At 46.3% G+C, this 16180-nt stretch overlaps 1 protein-coding gene across 4 annotated transcripts in view; it reads left to right on the forward strand.

Moving 5' to 3' along the window:
* Positions 1 to 15825, forward strand: part of INSR (insulin receptor) — a 119448-nt gene extending 103623 nt beyond the window's left edge. For 2 of the 4 annotated variants that reach the window (XM_045548421.1, XM_045548440.1), the window contains 9 exons: positions 1916 to 2075; positions 2834 to 2936; positions 4127 to 4194; positions 4653 to 4897; positions 5818 to 5928; positions 6018 to 6177; positions 7728 to 7857; positions 8208 to 8342; positions 10594 to 15825. In XM_045548421.1, the coding sequence (XP_045404377.1) occupies positions 1916 to 2075; positions 2834 to 2936; positions 4127 to 4194; positions 4653 to 4897; positions 5818 to 5928; positions 6018 to 6177; positions 7728 to 7857; positions 8208 to 8342; positions 10594 to 10948 (1467 nt within the window). In that variant the 3' untranslated portion in view covers positions 10949 to 15825. The remainder of the gene's footprint in view (positions 1 to 1915; positions 2076 to 2833; positions 2937 to 4126; positions 4195 to 4652; positions 4898 to 5817; positions 5929 to 6017; positions 6178 to 7727; positions 7858 to 8207; positions 8343 to 10593) is intronic. The other 2 variants (XM_045548431.1, XM_045548449.1) reach the window with 1 other exon arrangement.
* Positions 15826 to 16180: the final 355 nt, after the last annotated feature.

The raw sequence follows: 16180 nt of genomic DNA on the forward strand, positions 1-16180 counted from the left end.
GTGGGAGGTAATTTTTTTTTCCTTTTTGGTTAGTGTAATAGACACAATCACCTCCTGTTATTTGTTTGATTGCATTGCTTTTGAGGATGTCCGTTTTTAAACCTTGCATCAAAATCATTTGTCCCCTGGACACTTCGCTGTCCCACTGTTGGAAACTCTGTCTCTGGGGAATCACCCTTCCCCGGAAAAAGCATCAAGTGTGTGTGTGTGCGCACGTGTGTGTTTTCACATTCTTTGCTCAGTATCTTTTGGAGTTTTGGTCTTTTTCTCCCATTGGCACAAACTTTTAAGTAATTGGCTTCTTCAAGTTTTGGGTTTTGTTTTGCTTTTTTTTTTCTTTTGGTGTCTATGGAGAGAGCTTGACAAAGGTTCTAGTTCTTCCATCACACCCCATTCTGGCTCCCCCCTCCTGAAGGTGTCTGGGGTAAATGACTAGTGTTAGAGGATGCATGTCCCCTTTGTCCCGGATAGCAGCTACCTTTGGCTTAATAGTCCCTTGCTACTTGGTGACTCATTCTACTTGGAAGAAACTTTGGACTGGAATCCTCTGCCCCCACCCCTGCTGCCAGGGCGATTTGTTTTCTCCCTGTTATTGTCACATGATAAGCATGGGGTTTTCGACATTTCTTTCTCTTCTCCTCCCCTTCCCTCCCTACCCCCCTACCCCACCCCCTTGTAAGTTTTCCAGCCCAGTTCTCTGCATGCACTATTAGTTTGGACTGTTTTGGAAAGTTTTCAGAGCTTTGGCTCGACACTTGCAGGTTTTGCGGTCTCACTCCCCGGTGAGCCTCCTGTTTCCCCTCCTAACACATTCTGGGTTTCTCTATAGTTACATACTTAGCACAGAGCATGTGCACCACTTTTGTCTTCTTACCAGACATGTGGGTGAAGTTCAGCTCTCTGTATGATGATTAAAAATATATAACAAAAGAAAAATAAGGAGATATGTTAATCAGAAGGTGCAATGTTTCAGGCAGACAGGAGGAATAAGTTCTAGGGATCTGTTGCCCTCTATAGAAATGGTAACTAGAAGTAGTAAAGCGTATTTCAAAATTGCTAAAAGAATAGATTTTAAATGTTCTTACCATAAAGAAATGGTAAGTATGTGAGGTAATGTATGTGTTAAATTAGCCTATTTGAATCATTCCACAGTGTAAACATGTATCCTAACCTCACACTGCACCCCATATATACTATTATTTGTCAATTAAAATTAAAATAAGGCCAGGTTCGGGGACTCAAACCTGTAAACCCAGCACTTTGGGAGGTCGAGGCAGGAGGATTGCCTGAGGCCAGGAATTTCAGACTAGCCTGGGCAACACAGTGAGAACCCTTCTCTATAAAAATAAATGAATAAATGACATAACATTTTTAAGAAAGAATAGTATTTCATGACATGAAAATTGTTTGGAGTCCAACTTTTTCAGTGTTGACGAGTTTTATTGGCACACAGTCAAACCCTTTTGCTTGTGGAGGTTATGAAGTTGTTTGTGGCTGTTTTTGAAGTGTAACAGCAGAGTTGATTGAGTCTGGCTTGCAAAGCTGAGAACATTTACTCTTCGACTCCTGACAGCAAAAGTTGAACAACCTCCATCCTAACTCTTGGTTTCCTCACTTCTAGCATGAAGCTCACGGCACCTAAGCCATGGATTGCTGTGAGAATTAGGTGATATGATCCAAGTCAGACGCTTAGGAAGTTTAGCTGTTATCAATAATGATGACCTCTGCACCTGTTTCCTTTTCCCTAGCACTATGGTTCCAAAATTCTGCGATTCTCCAAGTCGCATGGGTGTCATCCTCTGATTGTGCTTTGTTGCCTTGGCATTGTCACTGAGCGGGATCCAAGCTGTGACATCCCTGCTTGGGTGGATGTGGCAGATGAGCCAAGCTCAGCCAGCCTCCTCCTCCCTTCTAGGAGCTGCATCTCTGTGTGTCCCGCAAGCATTACGCACTGGAGCGGGGCTGCAGGCTGCGCGGGCTGTCGCCGGGGAACTACAGCGTGCGAGTCCGGGCCACCTCCCTGGCGGGCAATGGTTCCTGGACAGAAGCCACCCATTTTTACGTGACGGACTATTGTAAGTCTCCCCGGCAGCCTTGACTGGGTTGGGGATATGCTTTGGCACTGGACGTGGTAGAACATTGCAGAGGATGAGCTGGGGGAAGCTACAGGTGCTGGCCCTGGACACTTGGGTCCACCGGTTGCTGCTGTGTGACTGGGACAAGGTGCTTGACCTCTCTGATCCTGCACTTGCTCATCTGTACATAGAGATAATAACTGGACCCACTTTGGAAGATAGAGGGAGATTTCAATGACACAAAAGTTAAGTGGCTGGCACAGGGCACCTCTGGTAAACACATTAATTAGTTCCTGTTACTAGTCTATCCATATTTGCTATTAGAATTTTTCATCTGCCAAAGGTAATGTTGGGTTTGTTACTAGCTATGTAATCTGCAGGGCACAGTGCAAAATAAAAATAAAGAGCTCCTTGCTTGAAAATTATTAGGAATTTCAAGGGGACAAGGGCAGGGCATTAAACTGAGAGCAGAGCTCCTTTGAGTGTGGGGTCCTATGTGACTGCCTGGGTTGCGTGCCTGTCAAGCTGGCCCTGGGTGGGGTCGTGAGAAGGCTGTCCCAGGGCAGTGGTCCGGGAGGGGCACAACGTGGTGCTTCCAGAATACTGAGCCAGATGATGTTTCGGGACTGCTGGAACATAATGGTCCAAGAGACCAGCAGAAAGAGATTCAGGGACAAGAGAGGAGGGAACAAGCGTGGACTGATCTTTGCTGTGAACACATTTTGACATCAAACGTATATTTTCTTATTCTATTTCAGTAGACGTCCCATCAAATATTGCAAAAATTATCATCGGCCCTCTCATCTTTGTATTTCTCTTCAGTGTGGTGATTGGCAGTATTTACTTATTCCTGAGAAAAAGGTGAGTGCAGTGGTGTTTTGCCAAATGGTGAACAACCAGCTCTCTGGGGAAAAAGTACGCCTAGATACAGGGGTAGGTATATTTGAGTTTATTATAAATTTTACTGACATGGGATGTGTAATGTGCAATTTACAGGTAATAACCCTAATACAATATACAGTCTTCTTCATTGTAAATGCACTCTAGCCAGTTGATTTTCTTTGCCTCTAAACCTTTATATCCATAACCAACCCATGGACACAAGTAACGAACGAGTATAGCTCCAATGTGAATGTTGATTGGTTTTTTACATTTATGTTGCAGATATAAGGTAAAAATGATATAAGATTCATCAATGATGTGAGTGACTTTTCTTTGCTGAATCAGATAATAATTTTTAAATACCAGAAGAAAATTTTCTTTTTTTTTTTTTTTTTTTTTTGCCATTTGCAATGGCTTCACTGCACACATGACACACTTTGAAGTTAAATCTGCATGATTAAACATGTTTCTCATCACTTTCTCAAGCCTGGACAAACAATAGAATAATAAATCCAGTCCTGCTACGTAGTGTTGGCCGATGCCTGTGGTGTAAATATTCCTGCCTTAGCCAATTTCAGGCTGTTAGATGTGATGTCCCTGAGTACTGAGCTGGCAAGATAGACAGAATAGCTCACATTGTATCCTGTTTCTACCCTATGATACAATGTTGCAAATAAACAAGATCCCGTAAATAACCTCAAGCACCTTGATCATAGTAAAATGCAGTATGAACATTAGTTAGTGATGAGTTTTGAACATTTATTGCCTTTACTTTTAGTTCATCGTAAGCCTCTATCATTTAATTTATACTGATGGTTGTATTCAGAAACCAGTTAGCAAATTTTCTGAAAATTTAACGTTGTTTCTTGCCAGCTCCAGAATGGCACTGGGGTTAGTAGCTTTTAGGTGTTACATGGACAATCATAAATTATAATAAAAGCCACCCAGGGAGTGGGGAGTGTTCCCGTGTTGATGCATTTAAGTAGCCATCTGACCCATGTCCATGCAAAACATAAGGGTCCCCTATCCCCGCCCTAGACTGCATCTGAGTTTATGTGGATGCTACTGGGAAAGGCTGTCCTTTGCCTTGGGGAGCCTTGTTTTAAAACGTCTTTCTAGAGACCTGCAGAGTCCCATGAAAATTTGAAGCCTCACTTTTTCTCCTCCAGGCAGCCAGATGGGCCGCTGGGACCGCTGTACGCATCTTCAAACCCTGAGTACCTCAGTGCCAGTGATGGTGAGTACCATCTTCTTCCCCGTGGGTGGCCAGAACTGTGCTGTTGGGTTTCTTTTGCCATCATCCACAAGTGAGAGTAGAGGGTTGCTACCCCAGGGGGGCCCGGGAAAGCCATCTTGTTCATGTGAGCTCGCTGACCCGCCCTTGCTGCAGAAACCTGCCCCCCGCCCTCATTACTGTGCAGAGTCGGACACCTGCTATCTGGCACCTGCTTGAATGGGCTCCTCCAGCTGGTCTGGGACCCCTTCCCAAGCCTCTGCCATCTTCTCCATGGGGGCAGACAGACACCTGTCCTGTTCTCTGCCACACGCCCAGTGCCCGGCACAGGTCCTGCATCACAGAAGCCACTTAATGAATGTTTTGGGGGGTTGGGGTATTCTGGAGAGCACTTGGGTGGGAGGTGTCTGGGGACCCCCAAAGGACCGGCCGAGAATGCTGTGTAGATAAGTGAAAGGTAGTGTTTCCATGTTCTGTGTACGTGCCGGACGAGTGGGAGGTGCCTCGAGAGAAGATCACCCTCCTCCGGGAGCTGGGGCAGGGCTCCTTCGGCATGGTGTATGAGGGCAACGCCAGGGACATCGTCAAGGGCGAGGCAGAGACCCGGGTGGCGGTGAAGACTGTCAATGAGTCGGCCAGTCTCCGGGAGCGGATCGAGTTCCTCAACGAGGCTTCGGTTATGAAGGGTTTCACCTGCCATCATGTGGTAAGTCCGGCGGCGATGAGGCCCCTTCCTCGGCCCCGCCGGCTCCCACTGCACACGGGATGCAGAGCCCTGCCCATCCCCCACTCCACGAAGCCTCCCATCCTAAAGATGGGGGCGGGGAATCACTCCCTTCTCCAATCCCATCCTCTCCCATTTCACCTGGGACCAGACTCTATGGGTGTCCCACTGCTTTCCAGAATCTTCCATTGCTTTCTGAAATTTTCCATTGCTTTCCAGACTCTTCCCTCTCTTCCCTCTTCCTGGCTTTTTTGTAACCCTGAGCCACACAGAGATATGCCCCATCCCACCTGCCCTCATTCCTGCCCACCTCCTTGACGCTAGCACAAACGCTTCCTGCCTCTCTGCTCCAACAAGGGTCTCTTCATTTCTCTTTGGGCCTTCACATACTTTCATTCTTGCCACGCAAGTTTATAGGGCACCTAAAGCCCTGCTCCTTTTCCCTGCGATGCTGCAGATTCCTGCCCTCATGGAGTTTCCAACACAGCAGATGGAGACAGACACCAAACCCGATGTATTGATTACTTTATACGTTAGGAGAAAATGCTGTGGATAGGTGAATAAAGTAGAGGAGAGGAGGATTGACGGGTGTATGTGAGCAAAATCTTATAAAGGATGTGAAGGACACAGGAGGGAACAGAGAATCAGGCAGCGGGAACATCTAATGCAAAGGCCTGGGGGTAGGAAGATGCACTGTGTGCTCAGGAACATTAAGGGGGCCCGGTTTTGCCCTGGCGTGTTGCTGTCTGTGGGAAGGTCTGTTTGCTCTCCCAGACTAGGGCTGAGCATGCTCCAGCCAGGCACAGGGTGCTGAGTGACAAAGACAACCAGACAGGGAGAGCTCTGTGAGTCGGAATGGTCCCACGGACCCTCACCCAAGAACCTTCATGTTGGCTCTGCAGGTCCGCCTCCTGGGGGTGGTGTCCAAGGGCCAGCCGACGCTGGTGGTGATGGAGCTGATGGCTCACGGGGACCTGAAGAGCTACCTCCGATCTCTGCGGCCGGAGGCTGAGGTGAGCTGCCTCTAGGTACCCGGCGGGACACGGGCTTCCCAGCCGAGGGTACCAGCGCAGCTGAACACGACCCCATGTTTCCACTTCAGAATAACCCGGGTCGCCCTCCCCCTACCCTGCAAGAGATGATTCAGATGGCGGCAGAGATCGCTGACGGGATGGCCTACCTGAATGCCAAGAAGTTTGTGCACCGGGACCTCGCAGCTAGAAACTGCATGGTCGCTCACGATTTCACTGTCAAAATCGGAGGTTTGTCTGGCTTTCTGCTTTGAAACGTATGACCCAGTTCCAATTTGATTTCAGAAAGAGGTTTTCTATAATGAGTTGCTAAATCTCTTACAGCCTCAAGGGGCAGGATTTTGGATGATGATCCTCCAACTGTAATTTAATTGCATTTGATGATAAACTCACCCACCCATTCACTTGTTTAAAACGTAGGCATGTTGCCTTGTCTGTGCTTAGCCACTGCAGTAGATGCTAGAATGCCTCCATGAATCAAACGCCACGATTTTTCTGCACCTGAGTGTAGCTTGCTGTCTTTATCTGCACTGTCCAGCACCTTATGGTCACCTGTGGCCATTTATATTTAAATTAATTTAAATTAAGTGAAAGTAAAACTTCAGTCCATCAGTTGCACCAGCCGCATTGCGGGCATTCAGTAACCACCTGAGTCTCGTGGCTACTGACCGTATTGGACAGTGTGGATATAGACCATGTCCACCGTCAGGGAAAGTTCCACCAGACAGTGCTACTCTGCATAAACAATCAAATAGTTAATACTTATGCAAGCAAGATAATGAAGTCTGGGCAAAGAGTACTGAAGGAAAGAAATAGAGTTCCATGATAGAGAGATGCCAGGGGGCAGGGGGCAGCTCAGGAGAGGTTTCTCTCAGCAAGGAGGTAACATTTTTGCCAAGACTGTCAAAATGGCCTGAGTGAGAGCATGCCGGGGGCGGGGACAGCACATGCAAAGGCCCTGAGGCTGGAAGGATGGCTGACGTGGTGTGAGTAAACTGAACATAGAAAGGACCAGAGCAGTATAAGATGTAGGTTAAGGAGAGAGGCGGGACCCAGACCCAGAAGGGCCTTGCACATCATAGTAAGTCATCCTGACAACATCTTACATTAGCAGTAGGAAGCAGGAAGTGACGTGGGGACAGTGGGCTATCAGCATCAAGGTAGGGAGGGTTCTACCAGTGAGAGAAGGGAGTGGGCCTTGGGGAGGAGTAGACAGATTGCAGAGAGATGTGGAGGGAGAGTGGGTACCTTAGGGTGTGAGGAAAGGGGGGTGGTCCAACCCGACTTTGGGTTTCCAGTGGGGCAGCTGCGTGGGTGGGGTCCATATCTGGGGGGTAACAGCAGGCTGGCTGGAGAAAGGCAAAAGTTCAGTTTGGGATGCCTGTGAGGGTACAGGTGGGAAGGAAGCACTGCTGAGACCAGGATTGCCAAGGTGTGGGCCAGAATGGCCCTTCATTGTCACTTGGTGCCTCTTATCCCCCTTCCTTTAAATTGTGGCCCATCCTCTCCCTTTACCTCCCTGTGAATACCCTCAGAATCCATCTTACTGGGTTCAGCCACCACCCAGATGAGCGCACACCTGGGGCAGGAGAGCACATACACACACATGGGGCAGGTGAACACACACACCTGGGGCAGGTGAGAACATACCTGGGGCAGGTGAGCACACATGTGGGGCAGGTGAGCACCTCTAAGGGCTCTGCGAGGGGCAGGGAGGTCAAGATGGCAGACAGCAGGGCCACAGGCTGAAGGTTAAATGCATGTGAACTGTTTGTTGTCAGACTTTGGAATGACCAGAGACATCTACGAAACGGATTACTACCGGAAAGGGGGCAAGGGCCTGCTCCCCGTACGGTGGATGGCACCAGAGTCCCTGAAGGATGGGGTCTTTACCACTTCTTCCGACATGTGGTGAGTTAGTTGTGCATGGATTGGTGGACAGATGCTGGCTTAAATTCCAGGTGACCCCGCTAGTGTGACCGGCAAGAGCGAGCAAAGAAAGCCTGCCTTCCTCCTGGGCTCTTTAACAAGGAAATGAAGATGATGTCCTGCCTCAGGACCCTTGCACGGCTATCCTTACATTTCGATGGAGACCAATCTTAGAGGGATTTAAGAATTGCAGTGTGAATTGTTTTATTAACTGAAAAGCCAGGTTCTAGCAAACCAAGAAGGGGTATGTGTGTGCATGTGTGTGTGTGTATATGTGTGTGTGTCTGTGTGTTCGTGACTTCTTTGTTACTACTTACAATTGTCATTGGCAGGTCCTTTGGCGTGGTCCTTTGGGAAATCACCAGCTTGGCAGAGCAGCCTTACCAAGGCCTGTCTAATGAACAGGTGTTAAAATTCGTCATGGATGGGGGATATCTGGATCAACCCGAAAACTGCCCAGATAGAGTGTAAGTGTAGAAAGGGTGTGCAGTGTGTGAGTTGTTCATTCAGAAGGCGTTGCCCTTTGCTCACATGCTAGGGTTTGCCTTTCCTTTGTCTATGTGCACACTTGCATTTGCATGCCATATGCCTACATGTGTGTTTGTGTGTGCATAGCATATCTTTACAGACATGCACGCTTGCATTTGCATATTGCATCATTGCACGCACACTTGTGTTTGCATATCATGTCTTTGCATGAACTTACGTTTGCACATCATGCTTCTTAAATGGCTGCTTGTGTTTGCAAATCATATCTTTACATGTGTGCTTGTATTGCATGTCATATCTTTGGAAGGTGTACAAGAAACCTGGGAGAAGAGAACTGGGGACTTGGGGTAGGAGAGAGACCTACGTTTAACTGTTTATTCTTTCATACACTTAAAATTTTGTCAGGTGCGTGTATTACATGTCTCCTACTCCCCGAATATTTTTGCTTTAAATTTTTATTATAGAATCAAATGAACAACACATACACACTGCCGTTAAACATTTGGAAAATTGTCTAGCCTCACTAATGATCCAATACATAATAAATGTAGGGTAAATAAAGGAGAGTGTTATCTTCCCAAATTAGCAAAAAAAAAAAAAAAGAACAAAAAAATAAAGAGAGTTTTAATAAGTAGAGCTAGCAGTGGCATGGCAAGATAACCATTCAGATCATTCTTACCACCTTATTGTACCTGCTACTCAGAGCAATGTTATTTAAAGTTATTAAAAAAAAAAACAATTGAAATGATCTAAATATCCAACATATGAGAATTGCTAAGTAAATTGATAAATGAATATGATGTAGCAATTGACATTTCAAATGGTGCTTATGAAACTATTTTATAACTTGGCGGATAAGCTTATGTTAAAATATTAAGTGGGAAAAGTCTGTATCTACTATATTTCCAAATGTGTCCAGAAAGAAAAGAACAGAAGTTACAGCTGAAGGACAGTTGTATGTGAGGTGTATTTTCTCTATATTTTGGGGTGCTTTCTAACTCTCTACAGTGAACATTTATTACATATAAAGTCCTTTTTCAGTGTTTATTAAGAAAAATATTTGCTGTCCTGAAAATTCACAGAGGGAGGACACTGTAATGTTTTATCTCCCAAAGAATAAGACATCAATTTAGAAAACCTAGTACGAAGAAATCTTTTATGAGCAAAAAGTATGAAGCAGAGTTATTTGGAAACTCTGAGCAAACTATTTCTAACCATTGCCTCCTGAAGCTCCTTTCTTGGCCACACCATTTATCACCTGGCTGTAGTTCCAGGACCAGGGAGATTAAGTAGGTGCTAGGGCATGAGATGAAAACCTTTTTCTGTAAAGAGAATATTTACAGCAAAAATAATTGTAAATGATTTCAGCTTTGTGGGCCATGTGGCTTTCCATCAAAGCTACTCAACTCAAAGGCAACCACATACATTACATAAATGAATGGGTGTGGCCATGTGCCGATAAAACTTTATTTATAAAGACACTCAGGGGGCTAGATTTGGTCTGAGGGCTGGAGTTTCCCAACTCCTGCCCTAGAAAAAGTTACAGAGGAGAAGGAAAGAGGTACAATTGAAAACACAAGCCCTCAGCTTCTGTTCTGAATGTTTTTGGCTGAGTAAGGTGGTCCCCGGGAGGTTCTGGGACAGCCTGGGGGATGCATGCAGGGCTGGGGTCCTGTGTGTTGCTAGACACCAGCGTGTCCCCTTCAGGCAGATACCATGTGGCCCACCAGGCAGGGACTCGTCCCATGACTAAGGCCCCTTCCACCATTGTCCAGTAAGTGTGGGCGGGACCTGCATATGGGATGGCCATTCGGAACTGGCTCCCAAAATTCAATCCACACCACTGCACCCACCAGATCCCACAAATCTCAACCCTGAAGAGCCTTAGATCTAGAAAAATTGCCAGGAGTGGGGGGCATAGGGAAGCCTTTGCAAAGAACCCCAGGGTGGGAATGAAACTTTACAAAATGCACCAAATCGCGGGGGATATCAGAGGCGTCTAAAATGATAAACCACACTCAGTGCTGTGCAGAAGGAGCCCTTCTTGACTTAGATTTGGGAAGAGACAGCCCTTTCCAAAACCAGCTTCCGGCACCCCTAGAATCGCAATTTCTGCTTTGACCGTTGCCCATGCACGGGTGCGCCTGTCGTCTGGGGGTGTGGGGAGGACAGGGCGGCTGCTCGGCTGGGTGCCCAGACTCATCGCCGACGTGTCCTTCTGTCCCCCAGCACCGACTTGATGCGCATGTGTTGGCAGTTCAACCCCAAGATGCGGCCGACCTTCCTGGAGATCGTCAACCTGCTCAAGGACGACCTGCACCCCAGCTTCCCAGAAGTTTCCTTCTTTCACAGCGAGGAGAACAAGGCTCCTGAGAGCGAGGAACTGGAGATGGAGTTTGAGGACATGGAAAGCGTACCCCTGGACCGGTCCTCACACTGTCAGAGGGAGGAGGCGGGGGGCCGGGATGGAGGGTCCTCGCTGGGCCTCAAACGGAACTATGAGGAGCACATCCCCTACACCCACATGAACGGGGGCAAGAAGAACGGGCGGATTCTGACCCTGCCTCGGTCCAATCCCTCCTAACAGTGCCTCCCGGGTGGGGATGGGGTTCTCATTGTCACTTTCCTCTGGTTTGAACGCCTCCGGAAAACTCAGGTTTCTCACGACTCTACCACGAAGTCAAACGGAGCTCAGAGATGGTTCCTACCCACTTCTGCTCCTCTTAGGACTCCAAGACACCCTTGTCTGGTTGCCAGTTTGACTGGTCAGAGGATTTAACTGTGAACCCAGAGGGGGCACGGTTTCCACGGCTGCTGCCCTTTGGGCAAGGACAGTTTGAAACCAGGATGTCTTCTGTCTCTTTTTTCTTTTCTTTTTCCAGTAGATCTAAAGAAAGCACTTGTTTTTACAAAGATTTTTTTTGCTAGTGTCTGAGCTATGGTATAAAAGATAAAACTTCTTGTTTGTGGAACAAAGGTTTGAAAGGAAAAAACAAAAACAGAAACAAAAACAGCACAATCCTGGTTCCAGGAAAAATTCCAAGCTTTGCAGGGTGGGCTTCAAGAAGGTTTTTTTGTTGTTGTTGTTTGTTTGTTTGTTTTTTGTCCTCATCCAGGCCGAAGGATTTTTTTTTCTTCTTCTTTACAAAGTCAGTTCCTCAAATTGACCAATAGCTGCTGCTTTCATACTTTGGATAAAGGGCCTGCAGTCTCGGCGTGTGCTCACTTGTGTAACGCACGTGTGTGTGTGTGTGTCCAGGTGAGACACGGCTGGTGTGTGTGCGCGCGCAAAGTGTTCCTGCTGGATTGACGCGATGGGAACTGGATTATGAAGGTTCTGTGCGCACAAACTCAGGTCCCTCTCTCTCCTTCCTTCTTATCTATGGGGAGACTGTGCCCTCAACAGGTTCTTCTTGCATCAGAAGTCTACCCTCAGGTGTGTCCCCTCCCTTCATGTTGGTGAAAAAAGAAAAAAACAATGTTTTCTGGGAGCCAAGGGAGGAACATTTAGTTTGGAGTGATTGTGGATCTTTTCAAGACCAAACAAAGCCAGGACATTTTTTAAAAAATGCAAAAAAGGAAAAGGAAAAAAAATGAGTTTTGAGAATATATTTGTAACACATTTAAGTTTTAAACAAAAAATCTCTGGCATAAGCTTCATAAGTTATTGACTTTATGCCCCGCTGGGGAGAGAGGAGTGGTCGTGAGTTGGTCCACCTGTGCTGGGGAGAAGGAAGGATCAAGGCCCCAGCTGGCCTCTTTGTTTGGTCTTAAAGGCATCCATTTTCTGGGAATTAAGCCACATTAGCTGCTAACCCTTTTGGACAGTGCGAGGCCGCACTGAGCATATGAGAGACTGGGTTTTACGGATGTTCTGGTTCGGATTGCAAGGTCTGCTGTTCAGATAAGCTGGGAGCTACCTAGAGCTGAGCCCGCCTTCCAGAACACCTGTGTTCATCCTCTGGTTTTGTGTGTGTACCTCGGGTGGCATTTCTTCTCCCAGGCAAAGACGTCCTACAGTCACTGCGCAAACACAACAAAATCAGATCCCAAAGAGCGACAGCACGGATGGACTGTGAGAACATTTAAGCAATATAAAAGGGAGAGGTGCTGAGAATACCTCCTGGTCTCCTCCGCCCTTGGGGCCTCTGACTGTCTTCAGTACTGAACTCCCAGAAGCTGCTCTGGGCCCGGCGACCTCAGCCGGGCCAGGTGTGGTGCCTGAGCGGAACTCTCAGGTGATGACGATGTTGCCACCCCTCAGAGAGTCGAGTCCAGAGGAGAAACCATTCAAGACCTTCACTCTACCGAGAACTTCCAAATGGGCGTGAACCCGAGATTTCTTCTCTTTGGCCAAAAAAACAACCACAGCTGCTCAAATAAAGAACACGGTGAACTCATCACTTTGGTTCAATCAAAACCATCACCCACGGGTTATTCCTGAATGCATTTTCTCACAAGTTTTTGATTGCTTCCTTCTTAAGAGTTGTGGACTTAAGAACGGGATAGAGACATGACGGCAACCTCCGAGTCCTCTCAATTCTTGATTAAGAACACAGGTAGACACAAATCCCAATTGTCTATTGCTATCTTATTTATATGATTTGAGAAATTACCTGTCACATATTGCTGGGGAGCCTCCGTGATTGCGTACAAGGAGCAAGAGTACAGAAATTATTTTTTGCCAAATTTATTTTGTAAATAGGAAGGTCTGTACGTCAATTTAGAAAAAAAAAAAAACCACCACAAAACACGTAGCTCTAGGTATTTTTTGTTCTTTTCCTAGTAAATTTGTAGTGGTTGTAGACTACACTAGCAACAATTTTCACATTTTTCTAATTCAGAAAGGTTTTCTTATTATTAGGGGGAAAAGTATTTATTTTAATATATAAAATCACTCAAAATCACTCTCGTAAAAAATGGAGCGCATGTACATTTTTATCAAAGAAAAATAAACAGGTGAATATGGGGTAATATTTTTTTTCAGCACAGTCTACCTCAGTGTATTGTTAGGATATGGTTCAATAATAGACATCTTGGAGACTTCAGAATTCCACCTGGATCTGGTCCGAATCAGGGAAAATGTGTATCAGCTGATTCCGAATGCCGGAGACCAGTAAGAATTTTGAGGGAGGGAGTCGGGATGGAGAAGGTGTGGCCTTCACCTGGGCATAGATCCTTTTTTTTTTTTTCCTGGCTGTTAATATTCTTCTCTGAATTTAATCTTCCTTTTTGGTTTTTTTTTTTTTTTTTATTTAAAACCTCCATCTGTTAATAGCACATTCCCCAAACATAAACCACATTTCAGGCCATCGTGTTGTATCTGATATATGCGTGGTCTACTTTGCTTTCATGAGGGGTGTGTGTCTCATCTACGGCTGGGGCGAAGGCAGGCTTTGGTGCAAAGCCAGCTTTCCCACTTGTCCCACTGAATCCCCCTGAAGTGAGCACGTAGGTGCCCTGGGCTCTCCGATGGTCTGTTCCCACTCTTTTCAGGCCAATGATGCTCTTTGGGGGCTGAATGGATTGTGTTCATGGGCATGTCACACACAGGCACCTAATGCAATGTCTCCTTTTATCCTCCAAGTGGGAACGGGGGGGCATTTGGGGAAATCCCAATCCAAAACCCACTAATGTGCTGAATGCTTTTTTCAGCCACAAAACCTTGGCCCCCAGTGTTGGGGTTTGGTTGACCTCAAGCTAAGACTGTTTGACCTTGTGCAACTTTGAGAACCCATGTGAACGTCTAGGCAGGGACGGCAAGGGCTGTTGTCATCCTTGCCAAACCTTGCTGCTCTTGCTGTATTTTTAGGCACTGCCCTTGCAGACTCATCCTTCTCCACCTTCCCTGGAGAGAGGGGCAGAGTGCTGTGCCCACCCTGTGCAAATGAGTTTCACCAATTTTATTTAACTGTCTCTACTGCCACCGTGAAACGAGCAAGCAGCCATGGGGTCACAAACCTTCCTTGGCATTAGAAAATGTTGACTTTGTAACGGTAGAACTTTGGTCCTAGGAAGTCATGGTTGTCCTGGAAGTTTGTAGCGATGGGTTATAAAAAAATGCAACAAAACCAGCTTAGGGTGACACTTTTTTGTTGTTTGTGTTTGAAGATGTGTCTCTCACTATTATTATTAAAAATCCATTTTGTTAACATGGTAAAAGCCATGCAGTAGTTTCCTCCTCCAGGAATAGAATAGCAAGTGCATCCCTTTCTCCCTAATCAATGATAACAAAAGATGTCCGGAAATGTTCGTGTCCTGGGAGCTGTCCTAGGTGCTGTTCTGAAATTTGAGGCTAGTTGGGGGAAGGACTGCTGGTTCTCTGGATATAGGCTGAGAAAAAAAAAAAATTGAGAGAAAATGCAGGGATTGAGGCAAGGGTCTGCATGTCCATTCCTGTGACCGCTGTGGACTTTGTGGCCAACTGACGGACAGATCTTCCACTGTCTCCCACCAGGGCAGACAGTTGACCATGAGACATGCTTATCGGATGGGGAAGTGTTTATCTGTAGCCTGCTACAACACTAGTCAGCGGGCAGGAATGCAATCAAGGCATGACCTGTGCTGATCATCTTGGGAAATCAATGCAGGTCCCATCATCCCAACAACAATCTTTTTCCTACTTCATGGTGGGTGGAAGTTTGGGGTTCAATGTCCTTTGGATGCCACCCGGTGAGTCCTTGACATCTTGGGCTTTTTAGAAATTGTGGTTTTGTTGGGGATGGGGAATAGGGAATGCTGATTTGATATAAATGGTGCACGTAGAGTGATGTCACTTCAGAAAAATCTTCCAGAATTATTCTTCAGAATATTGATTGACACCAGAACTGGGGTTGGAAATGAAAAGAACAAATCGGTACTTATTTTCTTAGAGCACACAAAAGAATATGATGGACTGTCAGGGGCTGAGAGTGAAGGTGAATATTTCCTTAGGGGGGCCCCAAGAAACAGAGGGCAATGGTGGCTTTTTGAGCTGTCACCTCAAAAGGCAGTCAAGGTCCATAACAAGCCTCCAACAAAATTTTCATCTGTGTGTGGGCCATGAAAACCCTTGTTAAAAACCAGATCTGGGGCGCTTGGTCCCATTTGTGAAGGAAAGAATAGTCCCCACACCCCCCAAAAAATGAGTGTGCATCTATGCACACATTCGGGAATGGCTTGTTTAGTGTTTATACTTTGGGTCAAAGTTGTTGCTCTTTGCCCCTTTGTGTGCCTGGGTGGCCCTGCCCTGCGTGGTAGCAGCGCAGGATCAAATGTGCCACAGCTTTTGCAGAAAACAACTCAGAAACACAAAAACCCACCAAAAGTTCGATTATTATTTTTTCCAATGTTTTCCTACAAGAGCCAAGTAGCACCATGTACAGAATATGCCTTTTTTTTTTTTTTTGGAATATTGAAATTATTCTGCATGTAAAATATGGGATAATTACCTGTTTATATTAAAATTCTGATTAAATTAAATTATCTGAGGATGCTCTTGTTTTTTTGTGTGTGGTGTCCAGGCAAAGACCCGTGGCGTGTGGGGGTGTGTGGCTATGGGTTGCGCTATGTTAACGGAAACCTACTGGAAATTGTGGGTACCTGTTTTGAGAAGGGACAAACCCCTGGATTCTTCAGCACATGAAACTGGAGGTTCAATAATTGCTACCGGCAGAGCTGAGGACCCACAGGTGTATATTTGTGCAGCCAAACTGGTGATTTAAATATTGCACTATTTCCATGCCAGTTGGAAAGTCACTGCTTTGCCCACAGACCCCCAAACACCCCCACGATCCAACCACTAAGGGGCTCATTCCAAAAATCCCAGTGGACCCCC

This window comes from Lemur catta, chromosome 1, assembly GCF_020740605.2.
Source record: "Lemur catta isolate mLemCat1 chromosome 1, mLemCat1.pri, whole genome shotgun sequence".
NCBI lineage: Eukaryota > Metazoa > Chordata > Mammalia > Primates > Lemuridae > Lemur > Lemur catta.